At 36.5% G+C, this 14,466-nt stretch overlaps 1 protein-coding gene across 8 annotated transcripts in view; it reads left to right on the forward strand.

The window, feature by feature from the left end:
* The window catches only part of JAKMIP1 (janus kinase and microtubule interacting protein 1), a 135,479-nt gene that overhangs the window by 99,688 nt on the left and 21,325 nt on the right, over window positions 1-14,466 (forward strand). For 4 of the 8 annotated variants that reach the window (XM_061379895.1, XM_061379896.1, XM_061379894.1 and 1 more), the window contains 6 exons: window positions 48-146; window positions 3,107-3,208; window positions 5,628-5,681; window positions 6,643-6,708; window positions 10,140-10,208; window positions 13,593-13,670. In XM_061379895.1, the coding sequence (XP_061235879.1) occupies window positions 48-146; window positions 3,107-3,208; window positions 5,628-5,681; window positions 6,643-6,708; window positions 10,140-10,208; window positions 13,593-13,670 (468 nt within the window). The remainder of the gene's footprint in view (window positions 1-47; window positions 147-3,106; window positions 3,209-5,627; window positions 5,682-6,642; window positions 6,709-10,139; window positions 10,209-13,592; window positions 13,671-14,466) is intronic. The other 4 variants (XM_061379899.1, XM_061379898.1, XM_061379900.1 and 1 more) reach the window with 4 other exon arrangements.

Consider the following 14,466-nt stretch of genomic DNA (forward strand, 5'->3'; position numbering starts at 1 on the left):
ATCTTTTCTGTTGCTTATGGGGTGTTGTGATGTTATCTGTCTCATAGATTTACAGAATGGAACAAGAAGAGCATCAGCTGAAGAATGAGATGCAAGATGCAAAAGACCAGAATGAGCTGTTAGAGTTCAGAGTACTAGAGCTTGAAGTAAGAGATTCTCTCTGTTGCAAACTCTCAAACGGAGCAGAAATTATGTTTGACCCCAAGCTGAAATTCCTGTAAAGATTACTGATGTCTGGTGCATGTTTAAGGGAAGTCACTTAGGTATCTATTTTTTAAATGTTGTACCTTGGGATAATGAAATTGATGCCACTGCCTTAATATGTTTTGGTGAGAGTGCTCACTAATGTTTATAAAGATGTAATATAGCTAATATATATTGCATATAGCTTGTTTTTAATCTAATAAAATATTTTGTTTTGCAACATTTTGCCTTTTTTATTTGTTTCATTTCCATAACTGCTCCTTTCCTGCATGTAAAATCACTTGGTATGTATACTACAGCCTTGGTTGGCATCATTTAAATTAACACACCTTCTTACATCTTGCATGCAGTGATCTGACTAAAGATCTGACTCATCCATCACATCAATGTGTAACTGCTTTTAACTACATTGATTTAAGATTACAACATTAATATGAAGCAAAATTATCTTAAAAAAACGCATTTTGATAGCAGCTTTTAAAGAATTTCTTACCTGAAATCCATTTTCTCATGGCATAAAATGGTCATGGAGCGGAAATAATTGGCCTTAATCAATGAAAAATGGAAAAAACCCTCTGAAAATATCAAAGTGGTGAAGCACAACTTCTGTACCTGAAAGTAGCATATTGCTCATAGCAAACAAATTTTATACTATGCATAAATGAAATAGCAGCAAAATTATTTGTTCATAAAAATTTGAAAACACAGCCTGTGATTAGAGTGGAAAGCACATAAATGGGGCCCATGTTGAATTTAATAACACTAAACTAGTTGTGTGCGATGCACAGCTGCCACATGGTTGTATTGCCTGATCACATGTTGTTCAGTTTCAAAGATCATCAGCATTCCTAACACCATTTAGAATAAACTCTCCAAGAAAACTGTCATTGTTACTTCTCCATAATTTTCATCACACAGCACGTTTACCCGAAATCTTGGCATGTGTAACTTCTCTGATAAAGATGAAAATGTCGTCTCTTCCTGTTATGCAGACACTCTTCTTTTTGTCTTTGACATTTCTTATTCTTTTTTTAATCATTTATCAGCCATATATTTTCATGTTATAGCCCATTATATTCAAAACTATTAATGTAGGTTATTAGAATTTCAGTAGATATTCAGGTAAAGTAGCATGCTTTCTAATACAGATTTTTATATTTTATTAAGCAATTGTCAAGTAAAATACTGAATGCTTTGCATTTGAATTGGCAGTTGTTACACCTGAAGTTGCTTCCTAAAGTGTAAGTGTTCTTAGAAGTAAAGCAATCCAAAAGATTTTCTTTAAAAAAGGAAAGAAAGAAATGCTTCAACACATCCTTCATTAATGTATTTTTCACATGGAAGAATCACATGAAAAACAGCTCAGTGTGAGGTGTACAGTTTTGCCATGTGCCAAGTCTTGTTTCACAGAATAACAATGGAAGCAGCTTGTGTGATTGCAAGAATAGATTTCTTTTTTCCCCCCTTAGTGGGCAAGCATGTAGACTGACAATGGGAACGCTTGACTGAAATAATGACTGCTTCTGGTAGTCAGGGCAGTAACTTTTCTGAGAGTAATTAGATTATTTCAGATGAGAATTAGGCTACAGTAAAAAGCAACCATTTTGTTTTCATCAGTTAATGCAAGCAAATTCTGGTAAGTTTAATGCAATAGCAACTAATTTTCTTTCTTTAAAAGACCTAAAATGGTAACTGAATTGAAATCAGAATTAAGTTTCTGAGTTTGGGTTGCAAAAATATTAATTAAAACAGAGCTTATGGGGCTTGGGGAACATACAGAGTACAGGGATATATTTCCCCTCCCCCCCCCCCCGTTGTACTTTGAGTTAGGTTTAAGCCAGTTAATGAACAAGACTTGCCATGCTCGGTAGCTTGCTTCAGTGAATGGATGCAGCCCACTTGCCATATCAATTAAAGCACCTGCATGGATGGTTATAGGAACTCATTTAATATTTGCAGTAGAACTCTCTCATTGTACTGTCAGAAACTGAAGCTCTTATTGCCAGTCCCCCTTCATGTAATAAGGAGAGGAAATCTGATTTTCCTTACTCAGGTTCCCATGGCTACAGAGAATTAAGAGTAAGACCCAGTACCTTGGTTGCCCAGAGCTTTCAATACAGTTATTTTCACAAGCACATTTACATTTAAGTAAAAATGGCTATGTCTTGGTTTACTGTATTTCTGTCTTCTGAAAAAATAATAGGTTGGTACTTTGAAGGAATGCATGAAAATCAAGAAGATGGGCTGGATGAGTTTCAGCAATACTATGGTTTTAGTTAAATGGGTGTTTATATTTTTTAGTTGTGGCCCAAAGAATCAGTGTAGATTAGTGCTGCTTTTCAGAATATTCCAATGTCCTGGGTTGCACAGTGAATAGGACTGAGGATTTTACATGCTCTAGTAGAAAGCTTAACTGAAGAATAAACAGGGAGCAGATACACAGCTTTAATTTCACAGAGAAAATCTTCAATGCTAATACTATTTTATGATTGAGTTTAACTTTTTGCCTGCAGTTTCTTCTTTATAAGTTGTTGTTTGTTCCATGAAAGACAGCAGTAGTTAAATAAGATTACAATGAACATAAATACCTGCAGAGTATTTTAGGAATCCAGTCAGTTATATGGCCAACATGCAAAGGTTTCTTTGCACACGTTTCTTTCTGCAAAGTTCGGTTAACCTTGCAGAAAGTGTGTGTGCACAAAATTAGTTGGAAGATAACTCTGGTTTTGTGCTTAGTTAAAGCCAAAACCCTTCAAATATGGTAAAAGTAAGAGGACATACCGTGTATTTGGAATATTAATAGGAATCTTCCTTTGTAATGTACAAGCATGTTTTGTAGGTGTGGGAAATAAACTTTTACATATAATCACATGTGTTATTTTTAAACAAAATCTTTCCTCAGGAGAGAGAACGAAGGTCGCCAGCATTTAATCTTCAAATAACCACCTTCCCTGAAAACAATGGAAGTGCTCTTCAACTGTTCTGTCAGCAGGAAGGAATAAAGGTATACACAGAACATCAGTAACAGTTGGATAGCTAGGAACATTTTCGGAATGACTAACTCAATATCCAAATAAATGGTTTGTTCTTTGCAAAGAAAATCTGAAAAAATAAATGGAGTAAGGAAAGGTGTTTTTGACTGGGGAAATGGTTTCATAAGAATATGGTCTGGTAGTCTGTGAGGAATTCATTAGCAAAAATGAAGGCTGGCCTGTCAAGATAATCTACATTTAGTCCATACAAATTGATTTGTATGCTGGTTCACTTAAGACTGAATTCAGGCTTTCTTTGCTAGCAATGTTGCGCAACAGGTCAAGGTAACTTCCCTACAACTAAAGCAGAATATCTGTCTTACACTCCATGGCCCTTGCTTGTATTTGTACTTGTGTTTATAAGTCCTCTTATAGAAGGCTTGTTTCTATTCAGTGCCTTAATAAGCACAATACGAAAAATAAATTGTAGGCTGCATATTGCTAGCTAGCTGAGAAATCCAAAAGAGAAAAAAGCAGAAACTTGATTCTTACCTACAGGTTTGACTGGGTAGTGTTTTCCCAAATGACACTAAGAGTCATTAGTTAACTTATTACATTTCAAATACAGCCTCCATGGAATACAACATCTGCATTTTAGCTTATCTGTTATTCTAGTTTGCATGTTGGCTGTGGCTGGTACAGCTTACCAGGATCTAGAATTTGTACTTTTTTCCATTCTTGTTTGTTGCATTCTTAAAAGAGATATGTTTTTTTTTCAATCTGCCTTTCAGTTCACTTACCTGGGAGCTGGGGCAGTCACCTAATATGGGCATACTGAAATTATTGACTTGGTTTTCAGTGCCTTTTCAAATTGTTAGCTATCAGTATCAAATTTGATTCTGAAATGACGCAAAATCTGATTTGGTTTCCAAATCCTCTTATTTGCTTCATCATAGAAATAAATGAATTAGAATCAGTACTTCTGGCTCAAAAGGTGCAGGAACTTGCATGTCTTACTGAATTCCACTCTTCACCAGTATAATTGGTAGTTAAGGAAGTTTCCATTCAACATTGTCAATGCTGATGATAATCAATAGTTTTGCTTTTGATACCAGTCCAAACACAAGTGTGTATTAAGCTGTGCACCATTTAAAATTAGTGATGTGCACTGTTTAACAGTTAATGAAACATTTGGAGACACTGCTGAAGTTTTGGAGAAAGAAGGAAGAAGAAGAGGGACTTCTCAGGATGGACAAACGTGGACACAACACTATTCTTTTTTTTGAGCCAGGATGGACTAATTTGTAGATTCTCTCCTACATCTGTGCCTGATCTTCAGGAAATCTTCCATTCCTTATTAAGTCTTTTTCTCTGGAGTCTGTTGAATAAAAAATCATGAGCAAGTATATTCTGGTGTAGCTGTGTAATTTGCAAGCATAACTAATTTAGCTTTACAAAATTTTAAAGACTGATAATCCTGACTATTGACAAAATACAGTTGTACAACACATAGATGCCAACCAGAACATTGCATACTGCAACTCGTGAAATTAGTGAGCCAAGACACAGCCCTGTGAAATGCTGGCCTCGTCCAGGAAATGCTGATCATAAGTAGAGGGATGTCAGCTTTTAACAAGGCTGTCTTGATTTATACATGTGTTTTAAACATTTGGACTAACATGAACTGGTCTTTGCCCCTGCTTTCAAGCCTTACTATCTTCAAGTAGCACAGCTGCATGCAAACGGTCAATGAGAATGATTCCTGCTCCATATTAAGTTATGGATTATACTTGGGCTAGTTCAGGAAATGTGGTTAGCATATTTCCATTATTTTTTCCAGCAACTTTTAGTTATTCACTGCTTTTGGGGGATCTGGCAGTTGACTGACAGAGAAATGTGGCTTTCTACTCACAAATGTTGTGAGTTATTAGATTCAGAGGGGCATATTCATTTCACCATGCATATATCCTTCTGCCACTGTAAGGCTGATTTGAACTGCCACATTTATGTTTAGCAAAGAAAATAAAATCCAAACCACACAACAGACCTTCTTAGTGATTATATTGTTAATGCTATATGTCCATTTACCTTCTGTAGCCTGATGGGCTTGATGTTCCATTCCAAATAGAAAAGAAACCCAGTCCTTTAAGCCTCTTTATCACTTTTGATCTTTCATCTGCATACATCAGCAGGATGATAAATGTGAATGGCACAGGAACATTCTGCCCTCATACACAGGCATCCAGGTTGCTTGCTATAATAAGGAGTGACATTTGGTTTTGTCTCTGAAAGTATCAATAACTCTTTTGTAATTGTGATGCAGAACTAATGTTTCACTTCCTTACATTTCAAGTCTTTTGCATGCAGAAGTGAATAAAAATACACAATGTAGCATGTAAAAACTGTTTCTCACCCACTTTATAAAAAGTAAGTGTTGAACATCTTTTTCAGGATGTGAATATTTCTGAACTTATGAAGAAGCTAGATATTCTCGGAGATAATGGGGTAACAAATTTTAAATTTCAAATAAACCTCTAGTTTTATGGTTATTTTAAAGCAGGTTTGTTTAGGTTTTTTTTTCGCACAAATAATAACATTCAAGAAATTGCACAGTACAATTTTTATATAGCTATGTTTGTAAGAACAATATGAATGGTTAGTTATTACATTTACAAACTTGAAAGAAAACCTTTCAGTTAAACAAATGCTAGTGAAAATGTATTTTCTCAAGAGAGGATTTGATTTTAGCTGAATGACAGGGAAAAAAGTCACGATAGTAGGCAGAGGGAAAAGATACAAGCTAGGGGAGAAAAATCATAAGTAAGACGAAGCCAGACCAAGTTATTCCTGAAGTTTTCCTCTTGATAAGTAGTAGTATCACCAATTACTGTGAAGGATGCCTCTGCCAGGAGTGGATTTTGTAGGAGAAAGGACAAGGATAACTTCTTCCCTTTCTTGCCTATTGCCAAATAAAACACAAAGTCCTGGTCATGCAGCTGGGACAGAAACATCCACGAAGTTGGGTCCAGTTTCTAAGTATCTTTAACAGCAGTTTGAGGTCTTTATAATACTAATTTTAAGATCTAGATTTACTTTTTTTATGTTGAAAGTTCTGTGGAGGTTTCTGTGGTGCTTGCTCTCTCTTTGCATTGTTTTCATTAGTGGGAAGCCTAGCTCTGAAGTGCATGAGGGGGTGTTTCACTTGCTGCAGGGCTATATTCCAGTGAACTAGCATTTTTCTGCCCTGGGGTGGGGGGGAGGATAAATAGACATTTCAAAAGCCCTCTCAGAAACCATTTCATTTTCACTGAATAATGAACCATTTCAAAAGTGTTATGGGAGCGGTGTACTGAAATAAAATCCTAAATGTTATGGCTGATATCTTCTTTCAAGTACAGTTAAATTTATTGCTGTGTTAAAGGATGAATTTAAAATCCAAATAAAAATGCATCTTTTTGTATTTTAGAACTTGAGAAACGAAGAGCAGGTTGCAATAATCCAAGCTGGGACTGTGCTTTCCCTGTGTGAAAAGGTAGAATTCAGTAAAAATTTTTCTTTGTCTAAAGACTGACCATGTCTTTCAAGATATCACATAACTTTGTCAGGGAAGCATGGCTTTTCTCTTCAGGTTGTCTGGATTGGAACAAGTATTCATCCTTACATGACTGTTGGGATTGTGATGTCTTGAGGTAAAATCAAGCTTACAAAATAAACACAATTTAAAAATGGAAACGTGCTGGAGACATTCCCTTAGCATAAAGTACTAAAAAGACACTTGACAAATGAGATTAATTCTCAGAAGTGTCAGTGTCCTCAGCTCTACAGGAACAGGGTGCTGTGAAATCCTCTGTAAGTCCTACACTCATGGTCCAGTTTGAGTTTATTTCTTTGTATGACTGAAAAGGCTCCTGTGTACCTTTCCTCTGTAAGTTAGAGTTCTTATAGACAGCAAAGAAGCAGTCTGTACAAGATAGGTAGTCAGTCAGGTCACTTAGTTCTGCACAACTATCTCTCCATTGCAGAGAGAATGAAATCTGTATATGACTAAAGGCGACATTTAGAATTCTCCTCTTTAATCTGAATAAGCCTTGTCTGTCCTTTTTGTAGGCTTCTATTAAATCTTTCCTAGATATGTTTTTTCCAAATTCAGAATCAGAACTTTAAAATTAAAACTTGAGCATTTTCTAATGATTGCCTCAAGTGGTATACTTTTGATAATCTACTTATATAAATACCTTAATGTAGATAATCTAAATTAGGTAATTTCGTAATCATTGATTTTAAGTGAGTAATTAATATAAACAAAATTAAAATGAGGAAAAAGTGCTAAAATCCCTATACTTTTAATTGTGTTGTAGCATTAAAATGAGGAAGTAATGATCATAGCCCCCCCCCCCAAAACTGAGCTAGAGAGCAAAACTAGCCACACTTCAGGAACTGGATTAGGTTATTATTGCTCCAGTCAGTTAGTGCTTGTGCAGAAAGTACAACTGGGATTAGGGTGTTTGTTTAATTTTTGTGAGAGTGGTGCAGAATAGAGCATAGACCTTGTAATCCTAATTTGTTTTAAGAAAATTTTTGTGGTTTTTATCAGATAATCTGGTTACTACAGAAATTGAATGCTCCATCAGCAAAATGGAGATTTCAGTTTTATTTTGTATAGGTAAATAGATGGCATTTAAAGAACGAGATGAAAATAGTTTGTGTTATCTGTGGGTTTTTGCAAAGTCCCTCACAGTAATCTAGTAAGTACAAGCTGATAACCAATTCAATCAAGAGGATACTCTGAGAAGCAGGAAGCCTTTTCCTGTTTTTCCTGGTGTACCTTTAAGGTACAAGCTAATCAAATGGCTCTGAGTTTCTCAATAACTACCGTGTCCAAAGTTTACTAAAGCAAAGGATAACAGAAAACAGCCTTATGCTCTCCTTAATAAAATGAACACAGTACCACATTTCATAATATTGTGTTTTACACAGAAAAAATAAAATCTGACAAAATCTGCTCAATAAGACTGGATAATTGTTTTAACATAAATTCTATTGGATACATATACTGAATTTGGATTAAAGGAAATTTAGAGCACCTCTGCTGCCTTCTCCAGAGTAATGTAACTACCTCAGGTGTCCCTTTAAATAAGGGCCAGACAGCTGCTCTTGTGCATTCCTATAGTGTCTTAATTACAATAAACTACCATATATAATCATCTCATAGTAAGATATTTTGGTACTACAGACATAGACTTTGTATTAGTTATGTTCACATGTGTTAATTAATCACAGTCAGTGATTATTTAGATCACATCCATTACACTTGGCCACCAGAACTGATCCTTTGGAAATCAAGCTGCCAGGCGAGGAAAGTTTCTGGGTTCTGCTGGCACAATTCCAGAAGCTTATTTTGAATGCTATGACTGATTACAACTAACTCCTAAAATACATGGTTGTCTCTTTCTTGTCGTTGGTTCCAGAAGGGCTTACAGGTAAAGGAGATCAGAATCAGCCTTTAGTTTTGCATATCGTTCATACCTTAAAATAAAATTAGACCTCTAATTTTTTGCAAATAAACCCTTATTTGCATATATAGAGGGTAGCTGTGAGAGATGATGAAGACCTCCCATTCTACTGATTTTAAAGGTTCAGAATGCTCACTGTATTGCTGACTCCTTTACCAGTGATGAGGCATTCCTTAGGAATATCTTCAGTCTGTTACCTTCAAGATGAAGAAAGATGATGAATATACAGTCACTGGGGAATATGGTGTTCCTGTTCACTTTTCATAGCTCTCCACAAAGGTACTAAATAGATAAAAACAGTTTCCATTTTTATCCGCCAGTCTCTTGAGTAATGGAAGGTCCAAAATGAATTCACATTTTGCTTATTTGTAAACTTATGTTTGCAGATTTCCAATCTAAATCTTTGTTAAAACAAAAATAAAATACATGTTGTTAATTTTTTTGAGTCTGAACTCTAATTCACCACAACTCTAAATTAAAAAAGATTATCTGTAACCTTACCAAAAGAATTAAAATAAATAGGAGTAATCTCATGTTAGTAAGCAAAGCATTTGGGGAAGGTGATGGTTATCTGTGACAAAGCTACTGTTGGTTCTAACAGGAGATGGCACTACAAAAAGAAACACTATCTAAATTATACTCCCTGTGAGATAGTCATTGATCCCTATGGTAGACCAGTAAGGAAATGAAATAAAACAAGTCAGAATTGAACATTCCTATTCATTCCTATGAAGTTAAATGCTGAATATTAGTATAATCCTGGTGATGGATAGTAATTAAGCAATAACCTTGTATACATATATTTAGCCATTACAATATGTCATTTTACTTTTGGAATGCAACGGCCATTCTTCTTCATTCTGATGGCTTTGTTTACCACCTGAATGGTAAGGGATTTGTAGTAGCCACTGCATGAACTTCCATCTGTCTGTCCATTTCATTTTTGCCTCAATATTACTGTTGTTTTAGAAGTGAGCCTCTTCCCACAAAAGGTGCAGCAGACTGCAAAACAAAGGATCAAGTTTGTTACCTTGTCTTTTTTTTAAATTGCCAGCTAGAGAAATGTAGGACTGATGCCCTGAAGCCATATGGTGGTTTTGCAAATCAGGCAAAGTAGCATTGATTATACCAAGTTGAAAACAATCAGGTATATTTTGCGTTCTTGTCCCAAGTCTATCTTATAGCTTCAACTTTACAGGGGGAAAATAATTTATTGTAGGAAAACAACCTCCATATGTTGCTTTAGTATGTTTCTGCAGTCCTTCATTCTGGCGGTGTTTTCATAACCTGCTTATTCATGTGTAACTTCAAAGTGAATAGATAGTAAGAGGGAATCAAATGCCTAGGAGTGGTGGCAACAAACTTGCAAAATGTTCAATGCAATTTTTTTAAAAGCTCTTTCTTTTATCTTTTTTCTTTTTTTCCTCTTCACACTGCTATGTTCACATAGTGGCTAAAACAGATAGAGGGGACAGAAGCTGCACTGACACAGAAGATGTTAGACCTGGAGAATGAAAAGGTAAGGAATAACTAAAAATGTAATTCATTTAGCTAAAACTCATCTCAAGGGAGTGTATATAAAGTTAATCAAAGGCTGATTTGCTGCCTTTCTCTGCTTAACAGAGATTGCTTTATGGTAAAATAGGCAAGAGGTTCTAGAACCATTTGTATTCTTTGGGGTAGGAGGGAACTGTCCAGCCTATATAGAACAAAAATAGCAAATTATATACAAATTCGGGCACAAAGGCATAGCTTTACAGAGCATTTTAACCAAAGGGTGTGAAATTGTCCTTGTGCTTTGTCTGTGTATTAATTTGCCTGGCAACAGCATCATCTTTTTATTTTTGGGGTCATGTCAGTAAAATTGCCAAGGCTATTCCTTCTCTTTCTGTTATTCAGCTTCTGGATGTGTTGTAGAGACCTCTTACTCCAGATGTCCTTTCTTGCCTCAAGGTCTTCATACTTAAAACCAGAATATTTTCTCAAAAGCAGTTCTGTCTTGCATAACAAAATTAATATAATACCTTATTTTCCATATATTGAACCATGAGATTTGGAGTGAGTGTTTGGTTTTATTGGTTTAACATGCATGTGCTTTTCATCTTCAAATGGCTTTAAAAACATTGATTAATCCTTGTCACACCTTTTACAGGTAGATAAGTAATCAGCATTACATTCTTCTTAAAGAATAGAAAACTGGGCCAGGGAGGTTAAGTGATTTGCCCAAGGACACTGAAGAAGTGCCTGTTTGGGCCACAATTAAAACAGCAGTGCTCAGATTATGTTCTCTGTTGAGTGTAGACTGTCATACTGGTTTTACTTTACATAGGTATGATCCTTTCCACACTTAGTATTTACCTATTGTAAACTCCTGTTACGGAAAAAAGCAAATGTTTTAGAGAGGGAAAGTGCCCACAAATACTGGACTTTTTTATAAAAGGATTTGGAAAACAGCAGTTTCTTTCTAACTTGGTTTATTATCTTCCCACTTATTATCTGTGATATTTTCAAGTCTTACTCTAAGTAGTTCTGCATCTCTGTAGCACAGCAATCTGAAAGTCTGCATTGACAATGATTCATTCTATTGTGAAAGTAGTTTAGAAACAATATTCTAGCATAACGCTTTTAGAAGGGCTGACCACTGGTTTAGTTGTCCTTGAAACCCATGTTAAGAGTTTGAGATCCTATTCTTGTTTCCTTCCCTCTCCCTTTTTTGTGGCCAGCTTTGGTAATAGCTTTTGGAGAAGCAACATGATCAGGGCAGCTGCTTTACTATTCTGGGGTCTGCTGGTAGCTCTGAACCTCTCTATAGTCTTGGACAAACCAGTCTGCTTCTCTGGTGTCAGACACCTTTAAGCACACTGGTACCAGGCCTGTCCTTTACTATTCGTTACAGAGTGGACAGTGGTATTGCATCTTTACAACAGCCATACAGCTATTGCTGCAATCCACGAAAATAACGCCACAGTGGTAGTCAAAGTGGGATTCAGTTGCATAAGCATGGTATCTAATGCCATATTACATTCTTCAGAGTTTTGGAGGTGTCTGCAAAGGGCTAAGAAATATATCCTACAGGACCTGCTACAGACCCCTATCATTTTCAATCAGCCACTGAAGTATCATATTCTAAAATGTCTATAATAGCAATAGATAGAATCATAAAATAGTTAGGGTTGGAAAGAACCTTAAGATCATCAAGTTCCAACCTCCCTTGTCATGGGCAGGGGCACCTCACACTAAACCATGTCACCCAAGGTTTCGTCTAACCTGGTCTTGAACACTGCCAGGGATGGAGCATCCTCAACCTCCCTGGGCAACCTATTGCAGTGCCTCACCACCCTAACAGGAAAGAATTTCCTCCTTATATCCTTAGATCCGTAAATGTACATGTCTGAAGGTAAATTTTGGCTAAATAAGTGGATTTGGTGAAATCACATATAGGATCATAGAATAGCTAGGGTTGGGAACGACCTTAAGATCATCAAGTTCCAACCTCCCTGACATGGGCAGGGACACCTCACACTAAACCATGCCACCCAAGGCTTTGTCCAACCTGGCCTTAAACACCACCAGGGATGGAGCTTTCACAACTTCCTTGGGCAACCTATTCCAGTGCCTCACCACCCTCACAGTAAAGAACTTCTTCCTTACATCCAGTCTGAACTTCCCCTGTTTAAGTTTTAACCTGTTACCCCCTTGTCCTATCACTACAGTCCCTAATGAAGAGTCCCTCCCTAGCATCCCTATAGGCCCCCTTCAGATACTGGTAGGCTGCTATGAGGTCTCCATGCAGCCTTCTCTTCTTCAGGATGAACTGGAAAATGTTAGATTACATGACAGGGCTTCTCTGTTTTCTGGTTTACTACTGATTTTTTTGAGCATGAAAACCTGCATTGAAAGAAAAACTAATAAAATCAAATAACTACTTTACATTCTACTTACTACGACTCAAAACACTCTCAAGACATGTTGTGCAAGAGCACTATCACTAGTCAGTTCTTGCTTGACTATTCAGACAACTGTTCAAATGTCCACAACTGTCTTGTTGTGCTTTGGGATGTTGAATTCTACTAAAATCTGAGCCTGTGTTTGTATATGTGTATGTGTGTGTATGTGTAAAAAATATGGAATATTTTAGATGTTTATGTTTAGCTATATATTAGTTTTATTTTTTTTTATGTTTACATACATATACATATATACAAAACCCTGTGAAAGTTAGCGGGTTTTACTTTTAGAAACAAGAGCAAAAAAACCCTCTAAATCCTAGGTACCTGGAAAACTTCTTCAACTCTTTAGCTAGTCACTTGACCTCTCTGAGCCTCACTTTACCTGTTTCAAACTGGCTTCCTGCCTTTACAAGTTGAGAACTGTTTCTACAGCTGTTTCAGTACTGTGTTGGGGAGTGCAGCTGCAGAGCCCAGCTGTGGCCCTGCGTGTTCTGGTTTCCTCCCTAGAAGAACATGCTAGTCAACGCAGAATAGGGCTCACCCCATGATTGCTTTGAGGGTACACATCGGATATTGTCAGAAAAACCATGAAGTGTTCTCACTTGTGTTTCTCTCTTCTTTCCCTTGGCCTGCTCCATGCAAGTTATGGCTATTGAACACATGCATGCACATTCCCATTCACTTTTCAGCTGTTCTGTGCACTTTTGTCAGGTCAAGGCAGGTTTGTACACTGTAGAGGTCAATGCTATCTAGGTACAACTTATTCATATACGTGCATTTTAAGTACTAATATTGTAAATTTGATATTCCAAATATCCTCAGGATGAATGTGGTCATTGGCTATAGATATTTTTTTGCTTTCATGGGAAAGTTCACATAAAAATAATGGCATTTATAGTTCTTCATGAATTAGGATAAAGAGCAAACACTTCGTTGTTTTTATTATTGCTCAGGACCTGTTCAGTAAACAGAAGGGTTATTTAGAGGAAGAACTCGACTACAGGAAACAAGCTCTGGACCAGGCATATATGGTAGGAGAAGAAATCATTACATGTTCATTTTTGAAAAGATTTGATAAAATACAGATTTTCTTTTTTAATTATAAGTAAGCTTCTTTTTAAATTTAAGGTTCGTTTTCTGCCAGGCTAGGACATCAAGTATTACTTACATGGAGACTTAAGAAATGGATTATAGTATTTAAAAGTGTAATGTTTTTGCAATGCGTTTTTTTAATTCTAAAATATGTGAACGTATTGTTAGTACATCTGGAATGGGAAGGGATGGTTTATGTGTCCACAAAACCGTGACTGATAAAACGCACCAGAAATTATAGTCAGAACTTTTCAAATATTGCTTTTCCTAACCATTTGTAAATATTACTGCTGCTAACCTCCTATCTTAAGTCAGGAATGCCTGCTCTTCCTATGCAGTTCCTCCCTGTGTGGTCCTATCCAACCTTACTAGTTTTCAACAGGGAAGCTGCAGCCTTGCCTCCTCTCAGGCTAAGCAACAATTGCAAACTGGTGAAACTGCACACCCAACTTTGTTCATAATGGGACTTCAGGAAATGAAAATATGATGTCCTGAAGAATTATTTATACTCTGTAAATATCTCTTATGAGGAAAATGTGTTCAGAAAAGAAGCAAGGTCTAGTGCTCAGAGAAGATAACAGAAATAAAAGCAAGCAGGCTCTATTTCTAGCACTGTGACCTTGGGCAAGCCTTTTAACCTCTCTGTGCAGCTGTTTATGCATCGCTAATATGGATAGAATTACCTACCTCACAAAGGTGTTATGAGGTCTAAAGGGATGATGTCAGATGCTCTTG

Source organism: Neopsephotus bourkii, unplaced genomic scaffold (assembly GCF_033783945.1).
Source record: "Neopsephotus bourkii isolate Nb327-2 ecotype Australia unplaced genomic scaffold, CSIRO-AGI_Nbou_v1 NB_1780, whole genome shotgun sequence".
NCBI classification, from domain to species: Eukaryota; Metazoa; Chordata; class Aves; order Psittaciformes; family Psittacidae; genus Neopsephotus; species Neopsephotus bourkii.